Source organism: Panthera onca, chromosome A3, assembly GCF_046562875.1.
Source record: "Panthera onca isolate mPanOnc1 chromosome A3, mPanOnc1 haplotype 2, whole genome shotgun sequence".
Taxonomy (NCBI): Eukaryota; Metazoa; Chordata; class Mammalia; order Carnivora; family Felidae; genus Panthera; species Panthera onca.
In genome coordinates, this window is record NC_138341.1 from 90,129,322 (window position 1) to 90,153,686 (window position 24,365).

The following is a 24,365-nucleotide window of genomic DNA, read 5'->3' on the forward strand; positions in this document are numbered from 1 at the left end:
AAGCACAGCTGGACAGGACTCTGAGCCATGGGGCGCAGGAATGAGACCAGGCAGGACCCACCTCTAGTCAGATACAGGTGCCCAAGGAACACCTGACTACCCAGGAAGTGCCCTGAGCTAACACAGCTGTAGGTGGAGGGTGTTGTATCCTGTGTGTGTGGACTCTTGCGTGGCATGGTGGTGCTGGGCCCCCAAGTATGTGGCCCAGCACCCCCCCCCACCGCTACACCATGACATGCCTGTCCCCAAGTTCACGGTCCTCACAAAGGAAGCAGGTGGGAGGGAGACAAGGGTGGTCCAGGTGCATTTGGCTATCTGAGCTTCTCCACTGTGGCCATGGCATGTTTCTGACCATTCTTGAGCTGTCTGTCCTCTCCCCTTTTGTAAATGGAGTCACATGCCTACTTTGTAGGGCTATACCTAGCACAGCTTTAGTAAGCACCCAATTCCTAAGTGTTTATGAAGAGATAGGGATATGGCTGAGAACAGATGAGAGCATATGGGCCTGTGAGTACCTGCTGAGGTGGTGAGTGCCAGGAGAGAGGTGCTGGGATGGGAGGGGGTGTCAGAGTGGAGCCCTGGAAAGTGCCCAGCCATGGAAGCATTGGGGGGAAGTGTTTCAGGCAATGAGAAAAGCCTGGAATGTTTAGGAATAGCAGAGACTCCTTTGAGGGGAGTTGAGAGGAGGCCAACAAGGAAAGGGTTCCCTAGGGGCGGTGGGGGGGCCGGAAACCCCAGTGGCCAGAAGGAAGGGACTGTTTTTCCTCATTCTTATAGCCCCAGATAGCAAATGCTGGTTCTGAAGAGAATGCCAGCCTGGGGCAGAAAGCAGTCTTGCTTGATGGATTCTCATAGCCCTTAAGCCTAACAGGTCAGCTTTCTGGCCAAGAGATTTTTTTTCCCCTTCCTCTTAAAACTCTCCAATTCTGTCAGCTATGAGATGTGTTTCTGAGGCCTGAGCAGATGGGTGACTTTGTTTGGGCCTCTTCTTTTAAGCCTGTCCTGGGTTTCTTTCCACAGGCTGGATTTCTGAGCATTGGCATGTGCCTTCTCTAGCTTTTTGAGGCCGGGTGCACACCAGTACTGATTTGGGAGAGAGAGGTTAAAACCCCTTCATGCCTCCCACTAAGAAGCTCTTGCTGACATGTGAGGCCACACGGGTGTTGGAATGTGTTCCTTGGGCCAAGCCTCGGGTAGACAGTAGGAAAGCAGGCACCAGTGTCTTAGAGAAGGCAATAGGCTGGGTGCCCAGATCTCTGGGTTCAAATCCCCACTTTGCTACCTGCAGAGCCGTGCAGTCTTGGGCACACTGTGAGATGGTGTCATGCCTTTGTTTACTAGTCTGGGAGACAGAGCTAATGGTCACTGTGTGAGCTGTTCTTGACAGACCTCAATGAGACAGTGAAAGGTTGAGCACAGGCTACTGAAGTTGGAAAATACTAAAAATAAACAAGAGGCACTTCCACTTTCTCTACACACAGGTCCCGGAGGAGGGCAGCTGCCAGACTGCCACAACATCATCCCTGGTGTCCGTGTGCTCAGGCCTGCGCCTCTTGTGCAGTATTGATGATGGCACCGGCTTTGCCTTTCCTGAGCAGCTCATCACCCTGTGGGCCCAGGAGGGGATTCGGAACAGCAGAGAAATCTTGCAGGTCTGGAACTGGTCACTCACAGCTGCCCTGGAGGGAGCATGCAGGCAGCATGGGGCCAGCGGGGGACCTCAGGGCCCTTTGCTCTCAGAGGAGGCTGGACAGAGAATCCCACAGACACACAGGGCCTGCACTCTCTGGGGGAACCCCATGTAGGGAAGGCCTGTTAGAATCATTTTCCTCTTTATTTTTTTTGCCATTAAAATATAAGAAATTTTAACTTTAAGAGATAATAAATAAGCAGAGAAAACAAATCTGAAACAAATCCACTTGAAGGTAGGTTTTGGTATCTTAGACATTTCCCTCAGTACATTGTTAGCCTTGGAGATGTTTTGCTTACCTGGACAATGGAGTTCCATCCCAGACGAGGGGAGAAAATTTCCTACCTTGTGGTAGAGACATCTTACTGGATGTCACTGTCCCAGTAGTCTGAGTGTTTCCATTTTGTGGAAGATGAGCTCCATAGTGAACCCGAATTCTGCCCAGAGCTGCTGCCTGGCTGGCCAAGCTCTTCTCCCCTCATTTGCTTGCCCGGACCCCCTCCTCCACCGTGTTGGGTGTGGAGGTACACTGCCCTGCTGCCTCCTCCCGAGTTCCTGCATGCTCTTCGGGGGGTTGGCCCATAAGACTGTCTTCAGATGGGGTCAGGCCTCTTCTGGGGGCCAGTCCAACCTCCCCTAGGGACACAGGGCCAGACCCCTGGGGTTTGAAGGGAGCTTGCTCTGGGGCAGTCAAGTCAGTTGTGCACAGGGGCTGAACAAGGGTAAGAAAAGAATACTGGGGAAAAGTGTGTGTGTAAGCTGGACTGCTGATCTTCATTTCCAAATTTCACTTTGTGCTGTAAAAAAAAAAAAAAAAATGTCAACTGGGGGAGCCTGGGTGGCTCAGTTGGTTAAGCGTCTGACTTTGGCTCAGGTCATGATCTCATAGTTCGTGAGTTTGAGCCCCACATCGGGCTCTGTGCTGACAGCTCAGAGCCTGGAGCCTGCTTCAGATTCTGTGTCTCCCTCTCTCTCTGACCCCCGCCTGCTCGCACTCTGTCTCTCTCAAAAATAAACATTAAAAAAAATTTTTTTTAAGTGTCAACTGTACACAAAATCATAAAGTAATAAAGCCTGCCCCCTTTTGCTCCCATTCTGTAGGAGTAGCAACACCTCACGGCTCAGTGGGAGTTTTTGCAGAGCTTTTCCCCAGCACAGAAAAGAAATATATATTTGGATATTCCAGCTTTAAAAATTTTTTTTGCAAAATTGGTATACTGTATATCTTGTTAATTTGTTACCTTTTTCTTATCATTGGACATGTAGATTTTTTTTCTGTTCTAAATTTTGTTTAGATTATATATCCTCCTGTTCCTATGCTGGTGTTTCTTGGTAGGCTAGATTTCTGAAGTTACACATTTTAACTCTTGGTAGGCTTTTTTATATTGCCTCTGAAAATGTCCTTATTAGCCAAACTAACAGTTCACAGAGGAGCTCAATGACAACCTTTAAGATAGTCCTCCTGACACCTTGGGCGAGGCCCTTTTGGGCCTAGCCATTGCTGAGTGTGGCCACCCAGCAGCCTGGGCAGAGACTGGACAGTAAGGCCAGAACTGGGAACCTGGCCCTTGGGAGAGCTGGAGGCTGAGCCCTAGTCACTAGATTGGCCCCCTGGGAGGGCAAAGAGCAAAGGGATTCACAGTTTTGAGATTCTCCCTGAAACTGTATTCCTGATTCCCTGTCATTTGGAGGTGGGCTGGCTGCCTTTAGAGCGTGGTGAGTCTCAAATTTGCCTCTGACACTTCATAACTTACCCTTTTTATTGCTTTCCTCCTGTCAGAGAATATTTCCATTTCCTTAGCAATTTGTAATTTACTAGTTGCATTGAGGATTTGCTTCCATTTTGTTGAAGGGCAGAGGTGTTTACTGAACTCTCAGCACTTGGCACCAAGCAAGGACCTGTGAAGTTTGTGACATTGTTTACTCTTCACTCAGTGTAGTTGTTTCTGTCTCACATGACAGATGAGGTCGCTGCCTGAGCCCACATAGCCAGGGCAGGAGCAGCAGTGAGTGGGGCAGGCCTTCTGGGTATCCTGGTATGTCAGGTCGGGCCCTTCCTGCCTTCGACGCTCTCAGAAACTGCTTACCTGTGATGCTGGTGGTGAAGACCACAGGCTGCTGGTCCTACCAAGACAACCAAGCACACCATGTCTGAAAAAGAAAGGCCTTTCTCTTGAGAAGGAAGCATCAGCTGGGTGAGCCCTTAGTGTGGATGTGCTGACATCACATACCCAGCTTCTCAAAACCCCTGGCCATTTCAGGGAGCTTCTTATCCAGGCCCTTGAGAGTGCTCTAGGAGGAGGCCTGGGAATGGTTATTTGTCCTTCCTCGACAAATTACCACTAAATTACACCTTGAAACACAATAACTCTTCTTGTCTTGAGCAGTTTTTGTGGGTCCGGAATTTGGGAGCTATGTAGTGGGTGGCTCTAGCTCAGGGTCTCCCCTGAGGTTGATCAGATGTCAGCCAGTACTCAGTCTTGTGAATGACTGACTGGGGCTGGACCGCTGCTCCCAAGTTGGCAGATTGATACTTGGTGTAGCACGAGGCCTTCATTCCTTGCACATGGCCCCTTCCTAGGGCTGCTTGAGCTTCCTCACAACTAGGCAGTGACTTCCTGGGAATGCCATCTAAGAGAGAGTGAGGAGGAGGCTATGTGTCTTCCAAGCCCCAACCTTGGAAGTCATACACTGTCACTTCCTCAGTGTCCTGTGTGTGACACAGGTTGGCCCTGTTGTGTGTGAGAGGGGAATACCTGGGTATGGGTGCCAGGAGGTGAGAGACACGGGGCTGTCTTGGAGGCTGGCTTACACCCTTGCCATGTGGTTTTTGATGACTCCTTTCTTCTTGGTCAGGAAGTTGCTGCTGTGACCAATCATGTCTGTGCCCTCTGTCTGGTGACATGATGGCTGGGACGTCTTTACTTGTGGAATAACAGCTTGAGCTTCCCAGTTATTCCATATGCTTTACCCTGATGTCACTTCTCTTCAGAAGCGCTCTGGGAAGTGGGGGAGCAGTGGAAAGCCTGGTCTCCATTTTATAAGTTAAAAAAGGGGGGCGCCTGGGTGGCTCAGTCGGTTAAGCGTCTGACTTCAGCTCAGGTCATGATCTCACGGTCTGTGAGTTCGAGCCCCGCGTCAGGCTCTGTGCTGACAGCTCGGAGCCTGGAGCCTGTTTCAGATTCTGTGTCTCCCTCTCTCTCTGCCCCTCCCCTGTTCACGCTCTGTCTCTCTCTGTCTCAAAAATAAACAAACATTAAAAAAAATTTTTTTAAAAAAAGAGAGCATGCCTCATTTCCTTGTGTGACTGAGAATGCTGTGGCCCCTTCTCTCCAGTCCCTGACATGGTGCCTGCCTCTAGATGTGGGTGTAACTGTAATTTTTTGACATCATAGAAGGAGCAGAGGTCAAGAATACTCAACACTAAAAAAGCAAATGTAGCAAGTGTTAGTTATTGTCAGTTGAGCAGAGGGGTATATGGGTATGGTTTATTATTATTATTATTATTGTGGTACAATACATTTAATGTAAACGGTTTTATTCTCTTATTTTCAAAATCTTGAGGGAAAGAATGCTCCACTCCACTAGGCCATGGCTCATCTCTCTGTTAGATCGTTTTCCTACCAACAAAACTACCCACCCATACATAATACTTCATGGAGATTCTATTAGTTTGAAATGATAAAAACTCAATTCAAAATGTCTTAAGGAGAGAGGATATTACGGGCTCACGTGAGCAGGCACTTGGGAGAAGGTGCCCAGAGGTGTCGTCAGGGCTCTTTTACATCTATCCTCTGCTTGCTTCTTGGTGGTGTTGGGCTCAGGTCAGTTCTCTTCACACAGCTCCCAAGGCTAGCAGGGTTCATACAGCAACTTATTTCACAGAAAATGGCCTCTCCGCCGGCCTCTTATCAGTCCCCATGACGTCCTCTGCTTCTGTGTCAGTTACCTTTTCAGGAAGAAGGTCTTTGTCCAGCCTGGGTCGTATACTCCCTGATGAGGGGTGAGGGGAGAACTTGGCTTTGACAGGGACTATGGGGGAGGGGAGACCAGAGTAACATGGGTGGGGGAAGGGCAGAGACTTTACAGACAGAAGAGTTGGCAGGTGCTGCCACCAGGACAGTGTGGATCTGGGCCTGGCCTATTCTTAGGAAAGCCAGGAAGTATTTGGAGAAGTCACACATCCTTTCCCGCCCAATGGGCTTTGCTATTTCCAGAGTCTTGGCTTCAGTGTGGATGAGAAGGTGAATCTTTTGGAGCTGACCTGGGCCCTTGAGAATGAGCTCATGATGGTCGGTGGTGCCACTCAACAGGCAGCCTTGGCCTGCTACCGCCAGGAGCTGAGCTTCCGCCAGTAAGAGCCCAGTGTGGTTGGGGAGGTTGGGGAGGTTGTGGAGGTATAGCTGGCTGCGTTGCCTGGAGGGAAATGGGCAGTCTGCCCTTGTCTACCCCAAGCCAGTCCCAGGGGACAAGGGACTTGACACCACCTTTCCCACTGGCTGTCCTTTAGTGGGCACTCTTGGTGGGACAGGGAAAGAGCTGAGTTGTGAGTGCAGAAGAGGGCTACCTGTGCCTCGAGTGGCATCCTCCTGTGTGGTCTCAGAGGGGCCTCAGGACCCAGTGGCCTGTGTGGTAGCTGCTGCTAGGGCTTTAACGGCCACAGAATTTCTGAGTCACCAGTCTGCTTTCACACTTGGTAAGAAGCCTAGAAACTGATGTTGAGGTCCTCCCTTAGTTCCTTTTAGCAACATTCCAAAGGGGGAATTTGAACCTGACACTCATCCTGCTGACACTGGAGCTCTCGGGTGCAGAGACAGAAATCTTACAGTTGGCAGGGATGTGTTCCAAGAACAGGCAGAGGGTCCTGGGCTGGGGCAGCTGGCAGGACAGTAGAACGAAGTGTTCCTCAACATGGTCACCCAGTGCACAATGACAGGGGGCCTGAGAATGCATTCCATTTTAGTTGGGTTCAGGTTTCAATTAGCTGAGTATTCAGGCCATCCATATGCTCAGCAAATTGGCATAAAGATTGTTTTTGTGTTTATTGATGTTTCAAAGCTGCAGGGAAGAAATCATGATTTCCATCCTCAGGATTTTGCATTCAATTAGATGCTGACAGATGAGCTTTCTGACCTCAGGCACTCTCAGAATAGGACCAGAGACTATGCCTTGGGAGGGTGGAGGGAGAAAAGCTCTGTGTTCCTTCAGGGGGATAAACAGTCACCAGAATAGCAAGTGCCAAGGGTTAGTGCATAACCTCATGTGGGGACTGGGGTAAATGGAAAGAGTGAGAGCTACACACACAAATCACATTCTGCTCTAAGTGACTCATCCAGATACCTGGCTGCAGGTGACAGGGTGTGACCAGGCAGGGTGATGGGTGCCAGCCTTCTCTTCATCATGTGTCCAGTCCTGGATTAGGTGCTGGGGATCCCTGGGAGAGGGGACAAGAGGGAGACATGGATAAATTATTACCTGTTCTGGGCCATCTGGAGGTGTCACACAACATAAGGCTCTACGTTCAGACTTCCTTGATTCAGAAACCTTCCAGAAACCTTCCTTGACAAGTCATTTAGCCTCTCTCTCATCTGCAAAACAGGCATAGTAATTCTGGAAACCACTTTTAGGAAATGGTTAGTAGTAGCAGTGAGGTCAGAGCACAGCACTGCCCATGCTCAGCACCCAGTTAAGGCAGCCCTTTCTATCATTCATGGAGACACAGGGGTTGTTGGGCCCAGAGCAGGTATCCCCCCTCTGACACTGTCTCCTTCCTGTGGCAGGGGACAAGTGGAGCAGATGGCAAGGGAGCGAGACAAGGCGAGGCAGGACCTGGAGAAAGCTGAGAAGAGGAACCTGGAGTTTGTTCAAGAGATGGATGACTGTCACTCTGCCCTAGAGCATCTCACGGAGAAGAAGATCCAGTAGGTCTCGCAGTCATACCCAAGTGCAGAGCCATGGCTTCTCAGCAGCTGGGCCATGATTCCCCGGCTCTGGCCAAGGGTGGGTGGTGGATGTGGGTCTGCCACTAGCTGAGGCCATGGTCATGAACATGGTGGAGCTGAGGCCCTCCTCACCTGAGCCAGGAGAAATCTAGAAGGTGCACCTCTGGGGATATCCTTCCTTGAAATAAGAGGTGTGCATTTAAAATAGTAGCCTTGCTCTTTATGATGTGAGCTCATGGTGCAGGGGCATCCAGCTATGTGTGCCTGTGGGCTGCAGGGAAAATTCCTATCCTCCGCTTTACTTATGGGGTCTGTCCCACCCAAACTGTGTCTTCTGTGTGTACCTGTGGCTAGTGACATGGATGAATGTTTTGAGAGAGGGCTGGTGAATGGTTTTAGAACCTGTTGAAAGGAGGTTAATATGGTAGAAGCCCAGAGCCCAAAACATGACTTCAGGTATTGTAAGTTATGATGAGTTAAACAGATCCCTGGTGAGCGGTTTGCTCCATCAGTCACGCTGGTGGCTGGGCAGATCAGAGGAAAGGATTTCTGATCTTTTTTTTATGGACACAAAACCCATTCTCTGGTTTATTAGCCAAAATGTGAAGAAATCCAGCCCCTGAGGATCTCCCAGGCTGGAGCAGGCAAAGAGGAGATTTTCACCCCACTCTGGTGTACAGTCTATGCTAGGCATCCCTGGCAGAGCTTACCTGGTTATTTACTTTCTCAAAGCTTTTGTCACTTGAAGGTGTCTCCTCAAGTATAGCAAAGGGTGTGTGCTGTGGAAAAACCAGTGTGGTACACTCAGCTTTTGGCAGTGCTAGTGGTGGGGGCACAGGAGGGCTGCCAGCCTCCCCTCCTCATTCTCCCTCAACAGCCCTTGCTGTGATCCTGGGTGGACAGAGTCCTTGAGGTTCCTCATCTGTGAAATGGGAATGGTGAAAGACCATCCTCTGCACAGGAGGGCACAGGTCAGTGTTTTCGAGCTCTTAACAGGTCCTGGTGCATGCAGCCACCGGGCGCATCTCATGCCTATGGGTTAGTGGAGAGTGGGCCTCTGCGAAATGTATGAGAAAGAGAAGTAATAACTCACGTGGCATGTATGGTTTCAGCAAGCAGATGTCTGAGAGCTTGTGACAAGCCATCTCATTCCTGTGCCTCTGGGATGTTGCCTCTCCCTGTCTTGTGTGGTTGTAGCATTTGAAGGTAACACTTTTCTTACACCAGCCCTATTGGCAGTGTGTGTGGGTCTTGTAGCGTGATGTACATGAAGCCCCTTTTACATGGCCCTGGCTGGGCAGCATAATAGCCTTCACAGGGACATTTACCTGCTCCCACCTGCCTTACTGCAGGCTTCTGAGCACCATCCCTAGGAAGGCTTGCTCCTGTCATGCCTGGGGACTATCACAGTCAGTTACAAAGTCCTTACCCCAGGGCCTCATGGCTCACACTGGGAGGGATTGGAGGTATCCTGGGGTGCAGCCAGCTTTCCTGGGGCTCTGCAGGTCTGCTAGGTGGCCACAGCAGATGGGGGCTTTCATGACCACATGGGGCCAGTCCAACTAAACAGTGGGGTTGAAGCCCAAGAGCCCATTCCAGTTCATCTTCACCAGAGACACAGTGTGCCTCCACTGTGCAGCCAGAGATCTCGGGGTTGAGGAGCCGATCGGCCCTCCAGGAAGGAGCTTCTGGCCTGTGAAACTACTGTTACTGTTGTGGTGCTCCTGTTGTATGCCAAGTGTCACCTGAGTTACCAGCCATAGTTACCCCAAACAGGCCATTTTAGCCCCATTTTTCAGCTAAAGAAACTGAGGCTTGCAGCAGTGCAGTAGCTTGCCTGTAATCATGCAACAAGTGTGGCCCAAAATTTGAAGCCAGGTCTCCTCTCTCTTTGTCCTGTACTGTCCCCAAGATAAGAGAGTGTGAGGCCCTGGCTTGCCATGTATTAGAAGTGTGAGAACAGACCATTATGCAGGAGGAGCACTGCAGGGTAGAGAGCTCATCACCTTCCCAGGCTGGGGTCACCTGGAGTCACGTATTGCCAACCTAAGTTAGCACATGAACCCCATCAGCTCACCTTCCCACAGGATCCTTGTACTCAGGGATCCAAGGGAGAGTTGTGGCTGTTACTCCTAGTCTGTGGGGGAGCAGGCTCTGCATGGAGCAGAGCCACACATCTGAGTCTGTGGGACTCTAGAATCGGCCTTTCCTTCCTGGGGGTGGCTGGGGAAGGCTGAATGCAACAGGCTGAGATCCTCGTCTGCTCACCATCGGATGTCCACACCTACTTCTGCCTGGTGTGGAGAAGGAGTATGCAAGAGATGGTGTCAAGGGGCATGAGTGTGAGAGAGTACACGTGTGTGTGTACAAGTGTGCACACATGCATACTCACTTCCAACACTCCTGCACAAAAGACTCTCCCAAGATAATGGGAATGTTCAGGAAACCCAAACATTAAGGATCCTTTCACCAAATTTTCAAAAATACTTCCAATCAAACCTGAGAAAAATAAATAAACATGGTTTTATAAGGAGGTGTCAGTAAGGCCGAGGAGCCCAGGGTGGGGAGACCGGCAATGGACACCTTGACTTCTGTGTGGATGTGCTGACTGTGGCCTTGCTGAGCCTCCCTTATCTCAGTGTGGAGCATGGGTGGTGTTTATCACAAAGGAGCGTTTAGTTAGGAAATAACTGCAGTTTGTCTCTTGTCAGCAATTGACTGTCTCTGTTTAGCTGATTCCCTTGTGGCATCCAGCCGTAAGCCGCCCTGCTCACCCCTTCTTGCTGAGCGCGTTCCCGCAGGTGAAATTAGAATGTTCAGAGTGTGGGTGCCTGGGTGGCTCAGTTGGTTGGGTGACCGACTTTGGCTCAGGTCATGATCACACAGTTTGTGAGTTCAAGCCCCGCATCGGGCTCTGTGTTGACAGCTCAGAGCCTGGAACTTGCTTTGTATTCTGTGTCTGCCCCCTCCCCTGCTCACACTCTGTGTCTCTCTGTCTCTCAATAATAAATAAACGTTAAAAAAAAAAAAAAAAAAAAAAAGAACGTTCAGAGTGTTGGTTCTTGTAGCTACAGATGTATGATTTTGCTCACCTGTCATAGCCTCCTTAGTTCCCTGACTTCACAAAATAGGAGATGAGGTCAGCATGGGTTTCCACAGAGTGAGACTATTACTGCAAATTAGGAGCTGAAGGAACCTTGGAAGAAGCCAACAGAGCTTTTTTCCTTTCTCAGTACCTCCCCTTTCCTCCTCATGGCTCTTCTAACAGTGTGTTGTTAGACTCACTACTGACTTGGAGACTTGGGATCCCACCTGAGCAGGAGTGGGACTGATCTGGCACCACTGAGACCTTGAGTTGAAGCCTCACTGGGACCCTGGGTGAGAGGGGCCCACAGGGACCTCTCTAGACTCTGGAGCAGTCTGACTCCCACACAACCTTCCTCTGCTGACAGCCTGTACTGCAACCTCCCAGCCCTTGGTTAATATTATTCACGGGAGAAAACTCCTTTTTCAAGAATTGTGTCCAAGAGCTAAATGTAAATTGATTTGAGATGATCAGTTTGAGTAACGGAAAACTGATTTGCTTCAGTCACAGTGTGCTAGGCTTGATTCTCTCCCAACCATATGGGAATAATTTTATGATGTCCTTCCTGGGGTCAAAGAATCACAAACTCAAAAACTTTATCTCGGTCTGAGAATCTGGTGAAGGGACACGTGAAGGCCCCATGAGTTTGCATTTTGCCCCATGAGTACTGGAGCATTATCAGGAATTTCTAGAAGAGGCTTTTATGGCTGTATTTGGTTTTTCTTAACTGCAAAAGTAATAAATGATACACATTCACTATAGAAAATGCAGGTAAAAGTAAAAATAAAAGCAGAAGTTTCACCCAGAAATTATCACTCCTGGCATTTTTTATGTCATTCACTTTTTTTTCCCATGTACCTAATTATTTACAAAATGGTATTATATCACATATGCTTTTGTGATGGCCACAGAGCATCCTGTTATGTGGGTCTACCATATCTTATTTATCCATTTTCCTTTTGCTGGATATTTCACAAGTTTTTAAAGAGTGGAGTGGTATGGTCAAATAAGTATTTTTAAAAAATTACCCCAAAAGTTTGTGGAGTGTTACATTAGCTAGATTCATCTTACTATTTTCCCCTAAGTAACAGCTGCCCTTTCTCCATTTCCTTTCCCTCCATTTCTTTCCTTAAAGTTTCGGGATGAGAATGAAAGTCCAGACTGTCTGGAGGGGCTGGAGGACAAGCCCCCAGTGTTCTCTTCTTCTTATTTTTTTTTAATTTTTTTTAACATTTATTCATTTTTGAGGGACATAGAGAGAGACAGAGCATGAGTGGGAAAGGGCAGAGAGAGGGAGACACAGAACCTGAAACAGGCTCCAGGCTCTGAGCTGTCAGCACAGAGCCCGACACGGGGCTCGAACCCACAAACTGCGAGATCCTGACCTGAGCCGAAGTTGGACGCTCAACCGACTGAGCCACCCAGGTGTCCCTCAGTGTTCTCTTCTTAATTATTAATGTTGCCAAGCTCTCTGCTGAAGTACGAGTTTTGCTCATCTTCAGTCTAGAGAGACTTGGTTTGAGAGATCCTGCTAAGTGGTTGTTTCAGTGATAAAACTAAGATTTGGCACTTTTTTCTGCTGATAGAACTGGTTCTTTAAAAAGAGTAAGGCAGAAACTGAGGTGAAAAAAAATGCCTCCTACCTTGTCCTCTGATTGCTTTGGGATTCACTGTCCCCAGGTTTTATGTTGCCTGAGTCCTGCACTAGAGGCTTACGTTTGTGCGCATTTGGTTATCCAAGGCATTTGATGGCTGCTGTGGTGTGGAAGGCGGCTGAAAGGCAGAGGGCATTAGAGAGGTGTACTCCCAGAAAGCATTCGCTAGCTCACTCCAGAGGGTCCAGGGACCTGCTTGCATCCCTTGTCACCTTCCCCAGCCCTGAGTGGGGCATCCACCACCAGACCCAGGGTAGGGCGGGATTTAAAGCAGGGCCCCTGCCCTTACAACATCTGCAGCTTAGCTGAGGTTCAGTGACCCCTTCTGTCAAGCAGGAACAATGGAGTACCAGACAGTGTGGCCAAGTGCTGTGGGCTGGAAGGTTCCAAGGAAGAAAGGCCATGTTGCTTGGGAGATGTCCCTGGAGAGACGGGGGTCAGTATGGGCCTAGGCGGTGCCCCTTGGGACCCAACATGACATATTCCTTGTGTACCATGCAGACACCTGGAGCAGGGGTACCAGGAAAGGCTGAGCCTCCTGCGGTCTGAGGTGGAGAGGGAACGTGAGCTGCTCTGGGAGCAGACCTGCAGACAGACAGCTGTGCTGGAGAAGGACCTGGAGCGTCTGCGGGGCGAGGAGGCCAACCTACGTGGGAAGCTGACTCTGGCCCTGAAGGTAGGTGGGGAGCTGTGTCTCCCTAGGACATCCTGCATGGAAAGACATGAGGTTGCCTGAGGGTCCATCCTCCCACATCCCACATTTTCCTGGTCAGGGACTGAATACCTCCTAGTGACCTTATTACATTTCTGTGGGAGGGAAATGCCTGCGATTTCCAACTAAGGAACATTTGCTGCAGCCACAAAGATAGGACATTTCTCAGCCAAAGCAAGAAGGGTCCTGGCTTTTCCACAAGACGCATTACCCCTTCCTTCTCTCTGGTTGTGGGGGCACCAGGACAGGTTGAGACCTGTGGGGCTCTTACTCTCTGCTCTGGGTCAGGGGGATGATGGTCATGGAGGGTCAGTGGCGGCGGCCAACTTTGCTGCACCCCCTGGAAACCAGAGCATCTGTGGGGTCAGCCAAAGACCAAAACCTAAAGCCCACTCTTTGGGAGTCCTGGGTGTGTGGTCTGAAGCAGAGGGAGTTTTCTGGGCTTTGGTGAGTGTCCTGTGATCCACAGCCACCCAGCATTTAATTCCATCCAGTGAGGTGTTCCCTGGTCCATCCTCTGCTCCTGCCTTCCTCTTCTTTTCCTAACTCAGAGCCTGCAGATTCTTTCCACATCTGCCTGGTCTCTGTCTGCCTGGGGGAGAAGCTGGGCCCTTGCCCACACCGTGTCCTTACTGCTCTTCTCCATGATTTTCCATGTCTGTGGGCACTGCCTTCCTCCCCTGCTGGACATCTGAACTATAAGTGTGTAGTTTCAAATCCCTCATTCAGAAAACAGCTCAGAAAGGATTGCCCCCAGCCTCTTGTGTTACTCATAGCCTTCTTGAGCACTGGGGGTGGGAGAAGTAAGAGCAGTGAGGAAAGCGACGAGCACTGGTGAGGGGTTCTGTGGGGTTGGTTCCCCAGCACAGCCTCCTCTCCTGCAATCAGTGAGCAGCAGACACCTGCATTTGCAGGTTTCTTCCCTGATTGGGAGTACTGCTAGAAATAAGTTTTTGATGCAGAGGGGAGATAAGCTGCTGACAGCTCTGTCCTCCACTCCCAAAGCCCGGTAAACTGCTGGTTTTGTCTTGTAGGAAAACAGTCGATTACAGAAGGAGATTATTGAAGTTGTGGAAAAGCTTTCGGAATCAGAGAAGCTGGTCTTGAAATTGCAGAATGACCTGGAATTTGTGTTGAAGGACAAGGCAAGTCCTTTTGCTGATTCTGAGTCTCTGGTTACTGGGTAAAAAGTGTCAGGGACTTGAATCCATAGGTGACTGAATTGTTTTTTCTTACTTAAATTCCAGAATGGAGAGAAAAATCAGCAGATTGACCTTCCTTCTGTTTTCTTCCTCTTCGTTGCAGTGCAGGGGTGCTGATCTTTTAGTGACAGAGCCAGGGCTCGCCAGCACCATGTGTACAGACCCCAGTGATAGGTTCTCAGTGGTGGGGGGCACAGAAGAGAGCTCCATGCCTACCATGAGGCCCTCCATCTGGCCCTGCCCATCACTTTGGGAGAAGGAGGGGAGTGGAGGTGCTGCATGGAGAGGTCCAGGCAGGGGGCATCCCAGGCAGCTGAGGTAGGAATGCACCCCAGACTCCAGTTGAGAGTATGACCACCTTCCATAAATTCAGAGCATCCTTCTGCCTTGAGATATTTTAAATGAAGGGAGGGAGGAGGAGGAGGGATGGAAGGCTGTACCTGGAGATGCTGAGCCTAGTGGGAGGAGCATGATGGGGTGACAGCACACATTCTACCTGGTCTGAGGTCCTATCATTTTTCTGTGTGGGTCTGACTTTCAGCTGGAGCCACAGAGTACAGAGCTCCTGGCCCAGGAGGAGCGGTTTGTAGAGGTCCTAAAGGAATACGAGCTCAAGTGCCGGGTATGTGCCCCACCTGGCCCCCTTTGCCATCCCAAGCCATCACATTTACTTTGTCTTTCACTGGGACATTGCTTTTGTCTTTGGTGCATGGGGTCTTCATGCACCCCTGCCCTGAACCATCCAGCCCACTTTACAGCAAGGGCAGTGGTGCTGGGGAAGGTTCTGAGAGCTTGGCCCTCCAGAGATCTGGTGCCAGAAGGCTGCGCAGCCTTCACCTGGCCGTGCTTGCTAAGAGTGGGGTGTTAGAGCCCATGAGATGGGTGGATGGTGCAAGTTATCAGGGTCTGACTGGTTCACACCTGGGTGGTGGTGTGTAGGCCTCATACTTCACCCTCCTGCCTGGGAGTGGCCTGTCATTCATAGTGGCCCACATTCCTGACCTCCACATGAAGGATAGTCCAGTATGGGTCAGCAGGAGCATCCGTGTATGAGCAGAGCAAGTGGAGCCTGTGATCTCAGCCTGTGTTCTACTAATGGATCCTCCCAAGTTTCATGTTCTTCAAGGAGAGGTGACCCAACTTGCCTGTGTGGTGCCCATGCTGAGCCCCCCACAGGCTGGCCAAGGCTGATAGACTGGCACCAGTTCTGAAGCCCCCCTCAGTGTTTCCAGGCACCATGCAGGTAGCCAAACCTACCAAGGACCATCCATTAGTTAGAGACACCGCAGAGCAAGGCATAGGTGGTGAACAATAGGTCAGTGGTGCTGAAACGTATCACACCCCTGTCACACTCTTAAAATGATCCAGGACCCCAACAGATAAAACATTATTGTTTGTTATTAAGGGTCTATGATCAATTCACTTCTTAATGATCTCCCTCCAAATTAAAGTCAGAATTGACTTTGTTCCTGCTGTACATTGCTTTGGCAACACCAGAGGATAAAGGTGAGCCCATGCTGTTCTGGAGTGTGACATGACCCACTGTTTCCTGCCCTGTGCTCTTTTCCTCTGCTCCAAACCGGATGCCAGGGTACCCTACTGAAATCCTGTGTTTGTCAGCTGTGTCACCCTCCTCCTGAACCTCCTGCTGGCATGTGTTAGGGTCTGTTGTGCAGGTGGGATTGCAGTCACATGTTGTGTTTCCTCCCTCCCTTTAAGCTTGTTGCCTGGACTTAGAGCCTGTAACTAACCATCAGTTAATACGTTACTTTAGTCCACTGAATCTTTCAAACACCCATAAATCCATCTTTCTTTCATGGGACTCTGTTACTAATTTCACTTTTGGTTCTTAAAATTTGACTTCTTGAAACATCAGAAATATTGAACATATTAGTGTTTATTTATTCAGATATTTGCTTTTTCCATTTTTAAAAATATTTTTGATTGTTTCACAGTAACATTTAGAGCATTAAGAAAACTTTTCATTGGAAAATAATTTCTAATACATGAAGTTACAAAAGTGAAAACAGTGGCAGGGACATCTGGATACCTTTTGCCCATATTCACCTGTTGTTTACATTTTACTCCATGTGCTCGTTGCATGTTTGCTCACTTGTGTGCTGTGTATGGATATGAATATGTATACACAGTTATTTTCTGAACATCTCAGGGTGAGTGACATGCATCACGGGGCCACTCCACCCCTCTACACTCAGTACACATTTCCGAAGAACAGGCTTAGTCCTGCTTCCTTGCAGTGGTGTGCATGTGCACAGAGTTGATTGTTCAGTGTTCAGGAGTTTTGCCAGCTTCTTGATAAACCTTTGATAGCTTGAAATCAGCTCTTGTGAGAGTTATTTACACCACAGAAATGTGCAAAAGCCAGAAATCTGGGCTTTTCTTCCAGAAGACCCAGCTTCCCATTCCACCTAACTGTGACACACTTACTAACTTCATGATTCCCACAGATACAACACCTTAACCTACTGGTTGTATTTCAGTTTTGTTAGTTAACCTACAGGATCCATTGTAGGGTCAGATGTTGCCTTTAGTTGTCTGTGTAAGGTCCTTCAGTCTGAAACATTATGTCTTAGGCTGTTTGGGCTGCTACAACAAAAACGTCATAGATGGGGAAATTATAAACCAGATTTAGTTCCCACAGTTCTGGAGGTGGTGTACTGAACTCAAGTGGGCCTGCTCCTTTGGTGAGATGCAGACAGAGACTACGCCAGTGGAGCTGCCTCACAAGCTTGCTTTATTTGTAGGAATAGGGAGATAATGGGGAGCAATTAAAACAGCCAAACAAGGGAAAGCAGCAGGCTCCTTTTACTGGGGCTCGGGATCAATATTCAGAGAGGGATTTTCACATTATAATGAGGCTGAGGTAACTGTCCACTTTTTTTTAAAATATAATTTATTGACAAACTGGTTGCCATACAACACCCAGTGCTCATCCCAACAAGTGCCCTCCTCCATGCCCATCACACACTTTCCCCTCTCTCCCACCCCCCATCAACCCTCAGTTTGTTCTCAGTATACAAGAGTCTCTTATGGTTTGCCTCCCACCCTCTCTGTAACTTTTATTTTCCCTTTCCCCTCCCCCATGGTCTTCTGTTAAGTTTCTCAAGATGCACTTATGAGTGAAAACATGGTATCTATCTTTCTCTGACTGACTTATTTCAGTTTGCATGATATCTTCTAGTTCCATCCATGTTGCTGCAAATGGCCAGATTTCATTCTTTCTCATTGCCAAGTAGTATTCCATTGTATATATAAACCACATCTTCTTTATCCATTCGTCAGTTGATGGACATTTAGGCTCTTTCCATAATTTGGCTATTGTTGAAAGTGCTGCTGTCTGCACTCTGGCCTCCTCAAGTTTTGTTTTTTGTTTTTGTTTTTTTCTGATTGATTGATTGACTGATTGTGAGGATGAGCCCGGGAAGGGCAGAGAGGGAGAGACAGAATCTCAACCAGGCTCTACACTGTTAGTGCAGAGCCCAACATGGGGCTTGATCTCATAAACGGTGAGTTCATGACCTGAGCTGAAATCAAGTGGGATACATAACTGACTGGGCCACCCAGGCATCCCAGTGTTTCTTTTTCTAGCAGTTTGTTAGTTTGTTTTTAAAAATTTTTTAAAGTTTATTTTGAGAGAGATGGAGACCTCAGGCGCCAATGGGAGGGAGAGGGGCAGAGAGAGAAGGAGGCAGAGAATTCTAAGCAGGTTCTGTGCTGTCAGCACAGAGCCCGATGCGGGCTTGAACCCACAAAACTGTGAGATCATGACCTGAGCCGAAAACAAGAGTCAGACACTCAGTCAGTTAAGCATCTGACTTCGGCTCAGGTCATGATTGCACAGTTTGTGAGTTTGAGCCCCGCATGTGGGGCTCTGTGCTGACAGCTTGGAGCCTGGAGCCTGCTTCAGATTCTGTGTCTCCCTCTCTCTCTCTCTGTCTCTGTCTCTCAAAAATAAGCATTAAAAAAATAAAAAATAAAGTAAAATAAAATAAAATAAAAGGTGAGATTGACAGCTAGGCAGAAGCCTCTAGGAATTTAGTTCCTAAAAGGTAAGACAGGCAGAAGCTTCTACTAGAAATTCCCTTAGCTCGGAGTCAGGCTTGTGGTTTGGTATTGGGTGAGAGCTCTCTTCCTGGTACAGATGGAAAGGCTGCCTCCAAGGGATTTCTCTGGGATCTCGAACAACAGGGCACTAATCCCTCATGACCCAAGGGTTCTAGTAGACCTCATGATCCTATCACCTCCCAAAGTCCCGGCCTCCAAAACCATCACCTTGGGTGTTAAATCCTAACAGTTTCCAGCACATTCCCACAGCCTTTTCTTTGTCTCTGACATGGATATTTTTAAAGAGAGATTTTTAAACATTCTTATTTCGTGTTGTTCTGATATTTCTTTTGTATTAAATTAAGATTATGTGTTCTCAGCCAGACAGCATAGGTGATGTTAAGGTGTTGCCTAATTTCCCCATTGTATAGTTACTGTTTTTTTTCTCCCATGCAACTAATAAGCAATCAGTAGGGAGACACTTAAAAATGACATAAACATCCTGTTCTTCATCAAAATTTTCCCTGGATTTAATATCCAATTGGATAGTATCCAGTCTTTACCATGATGGCTGCAAAATAATGATTTCCCAAGCCCAGTACCCATTCTGCATCTATCAGTTGGCCCTTGGTGTTCTCCTATAAGCCATAGGCGTCCTGTTCCTCTGCTCTTTGCTACTGGAGGGTCACTGCCTCTGGCTAATGGTGTTTTATTTTTATTTATTTTTAATTTTTTATGTTTTATTTTATATTAGAGAGACAGAGAGCATGAGCAGGAGAGGGGCAGGGAGATGGAGACAGAATTCAAAGCAGGCTCCAAGCTGTCAGCACAGAGCCTGATGCGGGGCTTGAACTCGTGAGCAGTGAGATCATAACCTGAGCCGAAGTTGGGACACTTAACCAACTGAGCCACCCAGGAGCCCCCCTGGCTAATGGTGTTTTTAGAGTCAGTCTCCAGAGGTAGAGGCAACTTTCAACCTTCCCCGCGGTGTGTCACCCAACCTTTCCAAAGTCACTGCTTTGTGTTTCCCTGTACTTTGTAACCAGGATATTTGTTAGCAGTGAGACTGTGCTTTCCCTTGTTGCCAAATCCTCTCCCTATTTAACTGTCATTTTAGCTTTTTGTTATGTCTTTCTCAATCTTAATTTTGTTGGCGAGGCTGCCTTTGATTAAAGGGGAGTGTGAATGTTAATCAGTGTTCTCTGTGATTTCATGTTTCTGCTGTTGCTTTGGGTGGACACTATAATGGAGGAGTGTGTCCTTGGTCAGACACCCCAAAGGCAGATTTTCCCTTCCCTCATTTCCACACTGTTACAGATGGAATGCTTGTGTTTCCTCAAGTTCTTATGTTGTAGCTTGTGCTCCCAGTGTGACAATGTTAGGAGGTAGGGCCTTTGGGGACGATTAGGTCATGAGGGTGGAGCCCAGTGAAAGGTATTAGTGATTTGTATAAGGGACCCCAGAGAACTCCCCCATCTGTTCCACCATGGGACAGGAAAAGACCACCAACTACCAACAAGGAAGCCCTCACCAGACACTATATCTGTCAGCACCTTGATCATGGACTTCTAGTTTCAGAACTATGAGAACTAAATTTCTGTTACTTATGAACCCTGTCTGTGGAAATTTGTTATAGAAGCCCGAATGGATTGAGACACACAACAACCCCTAACAGATGTCCCCACTATTGCCCATCTTAGGTGGTTTTTTATCTGCCCCCCCTCCTTCCCCCACTTATATATATGCATACTCAGGCCCAGCTTGTAGTCCCAGCCAACCTGCTGGCACCATCTTCCTCTCTGGCACTTTCCAGTGCTGCTGTTGAAATCCCACCCTCCCCTTGCACCCTTCATGCTGTCATATCAGGGCAATGGCCTTGTTGCCTTTCCTGGCTGGTGCAATAACGCCCTATAACTGTCTTTGGCACCCATAGGCACACCCAGTAAATGTGATTCTATGTGAAAATAAACAGGCACCTGGTTCCCCAGCCCCACCAGACACCCACTGTATAGAGCTGAAGCCCATGGCTGGTGCCTAGGATGGCACATGTCACCCTCATCAGTTAGAACTGAGCACATCCCTGCTCTGTCTTGAGAGCAAAGAAGTCTATGGCTAGCATAGCACCTAAGAGAACCTGTTTTCTGGTACTGCTGAATTTATGGGATGTGTGTATATTCTCAGAATACTCAATACAAGGTACACATGTAATTTTAAGTTTTTCTGTAGGCATACTGAAAAATATAAAAAGAAATAATTTTAGTAACATTTAATCCATTATATCCACACAATTATCATTTCAACATATAATCAATATAAGCAATTTTTTAAGTTTATTTATTTATTTTGACAGAGACAGAGCATGAGTGGAGGGAGGGGCAGAGAGAGGGGGAGAGGAGAGAATCCCAAGCAGGCTCCACAGTCAGTGCAGAGCAAGATGTGGAGCTTGAACTCATGAAACTGTGATATCATGACCTGAGCCAAAATCAAGAGTTGGACACTTAACCGACAGAGCCACCCAGGTGCCCCAATATAAGCAAATTTTTAATGAGATATTTTACATCCTGTTTTTGGAATCCAGTCTTTGAAATTCAGTGTAGATTTTAGGCTACAGCCATGTTGGTTCAGACTGACCATACCTGAGCTGCTTGGTGGCCTGTGTGGTGAGCACTGCCATCTTAGATATGCCAAAGCTAGAGCAGCAGTGATCACAGGCTGTGTCAGCAACCAGGCTGTGTACATGCTCTGCTCTGCAGACTTGCCCCAAAGCTCTAACTTGCTAGCCCCACCCTTTTCCCCCCAGAGTTGCTCTTTCCGTCGGGAAACTCTTATATTTGCCCAGGAGCTTCTGCATGAGGTACAGTGACCCTTTGTGAAGGGTCTTACAGCATCTATGCAGAGCCTGTCCCTTCTCCTGCTGCCTAGAATTGCCAATAAGAGGATTCTTCTCCAGGGGAGATGCAGTTACAAACCAGGCGATGGCTGATAGGACCAGTTTTATGAAGATTAGGTTTATTCAGTGAGAGCTGCTTGGAGAGGAAACTCAAATAGCGTTCAGAAAACAGAGAGGAACAAAACTAAAAGGCAACCAACAGAATGGGAAAAGATATTTGCAAATGACATATCGGACAAAGGGCTAGTATCCAAAATCTATAAAGAACACACCAAACTCCATACCCAAAAAACAAATAATCCAGTGAAGAAATGGGCAGAAAACATGAATAGACACTTCTCTAAAGAAGACATCCAGATGGCCAACAGGCACATGAAAAGATGCTCAATGTCGCTCCTCCTCAGGGAAATACAAATCAAAACCACACTCAGATACCACCTCACACCAGTCAGAGTGGCTAAAATGAACAAATCAGGAGACTACAGATGCTCGTGAGGATGTGGAGAAGCAGGAACCCTCTTGCACTGTTGGTGGGAATGCAAACTGGTGCAGCCACTATGGAAAACAGTGTGGAGGTTCCTCAAAAAATTAAAACTAGATCTACCCTATGACCCAGCAATAGCACTGCTAGGAATTACCCAAGAGATACAGGAGTGCTGATGCATAGGGGCACTTGTACCCTAGTGTTTATAGCAGCACTCTTAACAATAGCCAAATTATGGAAAGATCCTAAATGTCCATCAACTGATGAATGGATAAAGAAGTTGTGGTTTATATACACAATGGAATACTACACGGCAATGAGAAAGAATGAAATATGGCCTTTTGTAGCAACATGGATGGAACTGGAGAGTGTTATGCTAAGTGAAATAAGTCATACAAGGAAAGACAGATACCATGTTTTCACTCCTATGTGGATTCTGAGAAACTTAACAGAAAACCATGGGGGAGGGGAAGGAAAAAAAAAAGAGAGGTTAGAGAGGGAGGGAGCCAAAACATAAGAGACTCTTAAAAACTGAGAACAAACTGAGGGTTGATGGGGGTGGGAGGGAGGGGAGGGTGGGTGATGGGTATTGAGGAGGGCACCTGTTGGGATGAACACTGGGCGTTGTATGGAAACCAATCTGACAATAAATTTCATATTTAAAAAATAAAATAAAAATAAAATAAAACAAGATTAAATTAAAATTAAAAAAAAAAAAAAAAGACAAGACAGAGGAGGGATGTGTGGAGCCTTGTGAGAGGTATGCCATGGGCTGGGCCCTGAATCCTCTCCATGTGGCCTTGGATGCACTTTTGGGAGTGTCCCAAAAGAAGAAGATGGCTGAAAGCTGCATCCTTGGAAGACACAGCATCACTTGTGCTATCCTCCAGGTTAGTCAGTCACAGGCCCACCGGGGTTCCAGGGAAGGAGGACTTAGATCCAGAGTCATGAGTGGATGTGGTAACACATGCAGCTGTGGGACCATCTAGGAAGGCAGCTATAAACTCTACCCTTTCTAGCCCTTTAAAAGTCAGATGACAGGGTGTGCTTGTTGAGATGTGTTTCATTCAAGTGTGGACAAAATTATGCTGGTTATAAATGAGACCCTTGCTCTGAAGCTTTCATGACCCTTCCTCCTCAAATCCCCTCACATCCACCTATGTGCATGCTCACCCACCATCCTTTCTGTTTGACACAGTCATTTTTCTTTGTGGCCCTTGGTCTGAAACACCTGGTATCCTCTTTTCTCAGTAGCTGTAGAAAGAACCCTTGGAAATTCAACAACAGGAAAGGAAAGAATCCCAGGACACATCCCAGACAGTGCTGTCTCACACCCATGTCACAACATCATTATGGTCTTAAACCACTAGAGTTTCAAATATTAATGGTTCTCTGTATTTTCTACATTACTCCTCAATTTCCACTCCAGTCTTTTTTTTTTCTTAGCCCCTCCCATGTATCCAGTGGTTGAAAGTGGTGCAGAGCATAAGAAAGTCAGGAAGTGGCCCCTGCCTTCGTTAGGCTCACCTGTCATTAGGAAGCTAGAATACAGTTTAAGTGTTGTGTGCTGGAAGTCAGGGCCTGACACCTGGCTGCTCCCTGGGGGGGCCAGCTCCATACTGCTGTGCTCCTCACCACTCCTCAGGTGGCCATATTGGCTGCAGGGGGTGTCTGGCTCTGCTCTGTAGGACCTGCAGGACCACAACGACGAGCTGCAAACTGCACTGGAAGGCCTGCGGGCACAGCTGCCTCCGAGTTGGCGTGGCCGTCCCCATGCACAGCCAGAGGAACGGCTGCTCTCTGGACATGGCCCAACAGGTAGGAGCCCAGTCCTGGGAGGTAAGGGATTGTGTACTCCTGCTGTGGGAGAGCAGGGGCTGGTGGCAATGGATATCTGTCTGCCCCCACTGCATGAGCTGCCCCCTGATCCAGGGGCACTCTATAGGTGGGGCCAGCTCCACAGCATGTCAGGCTTCCAGAGGGTCATGAGCCCCTTTGGACCAGCACATTTGGGAGAATGGCCTATAACCCAAGGCCAGGGACAATATCCAGAGCCTCAAGGGAAGAAGAGGGTGAAGGTTTTACCATTTAGGTAGAGATGGTGAAGTTATGATGACCTTGTAGTGACCTCAGGACAGGCATGACCTAGTAAGCCTCTTGGGTAGTGGGGAGGATCCATAGAGATGTCCCAGGGTGATCATTCAGCATGGTTGGACACAGTCATTTAGGGAAGGGAGGGGAGGAGAGGAGAGGCTGGGGGTCATACAGAGCATGAGGTCTGGTCTTAGGTCTGTAACAGCTCTCAGGGAAAGTGCTAGATTGTGTGAAATGCATCAGGGACTTCCAATATTCACAGAGGCCTCACATGGACCATGGCAGAAGAGGGCTGATGTTTACTGCCTGGAATGTGTGGAAAGGGTCAAGGTGGGGTGGGGCCTTGGTACCTTGGTACCCATGCACAGAGCTGATGCTGAAGGTGTCACTTGAAAAAGATCAAGTCTTCCTGCTCCCCAACTCTTCAGCCTGTGAGGTTTGGGACAAGCTCCAAACACCAAGAGACCTCAGTGCCCTGTGTTTAACTTGTTGCCTCCTACTAGAGACCAGAATGGGTGGGGTGGGGGTTCAGATGCCCCAGCTGTC

General features: G+C 48.2%; 1 protein-coding gene across 3 annotated transcripts in view; it reads left to right on the forward strand.

Annotated features, from left to right (window-relative positions):
* The window catches only part of NINL (ninein like), a 175,430-nt gene that overhangs the window by 96,398 nt on the left and 54,667 nt on the right, over nucleotides 1–24,365 (forward strand). For 2 of the 3 annotated variants that reach the window (XM_060610472.3, XM_060610473.3), the window contains exons 9-15: nucleotides 1,482–1,652; nucleotides 5,908–6,044; nucleotides 7,471–7,611; nucleotides 12,874–13,048; nucleotides 14,119–14,229; nucleotides 14,828–14,908; nucleotides 23,414–23,543. In XM_060610472.3, coding sequence (XP_060466455.3) covers nucleotides 1,482–1,652; nucleotides 5,908–6,044; nucleotides 7,471–7,611; nucleotides 12,874–13,048; nucleotides 14,119–14,229; nucleotides 14,828–14,908; nucleotides 23,414–23,543 — 946 coding nt within the window. Of the gene's footprint in view, nucleotides 1–1,481; nucleotides 1,653–5,907; nucleotides 6,045–7,470; nucleotides 7,612–12,873; nucleotides 13,049–14,118; nucleotides 14,230–14,827; nucleotides 14,909–23,413; nucleotides 23,565–24,365 lie in introns of all 3 variants that reach the window. The other variant, XM_060610471.3, reaches the window with a different exon arrangement.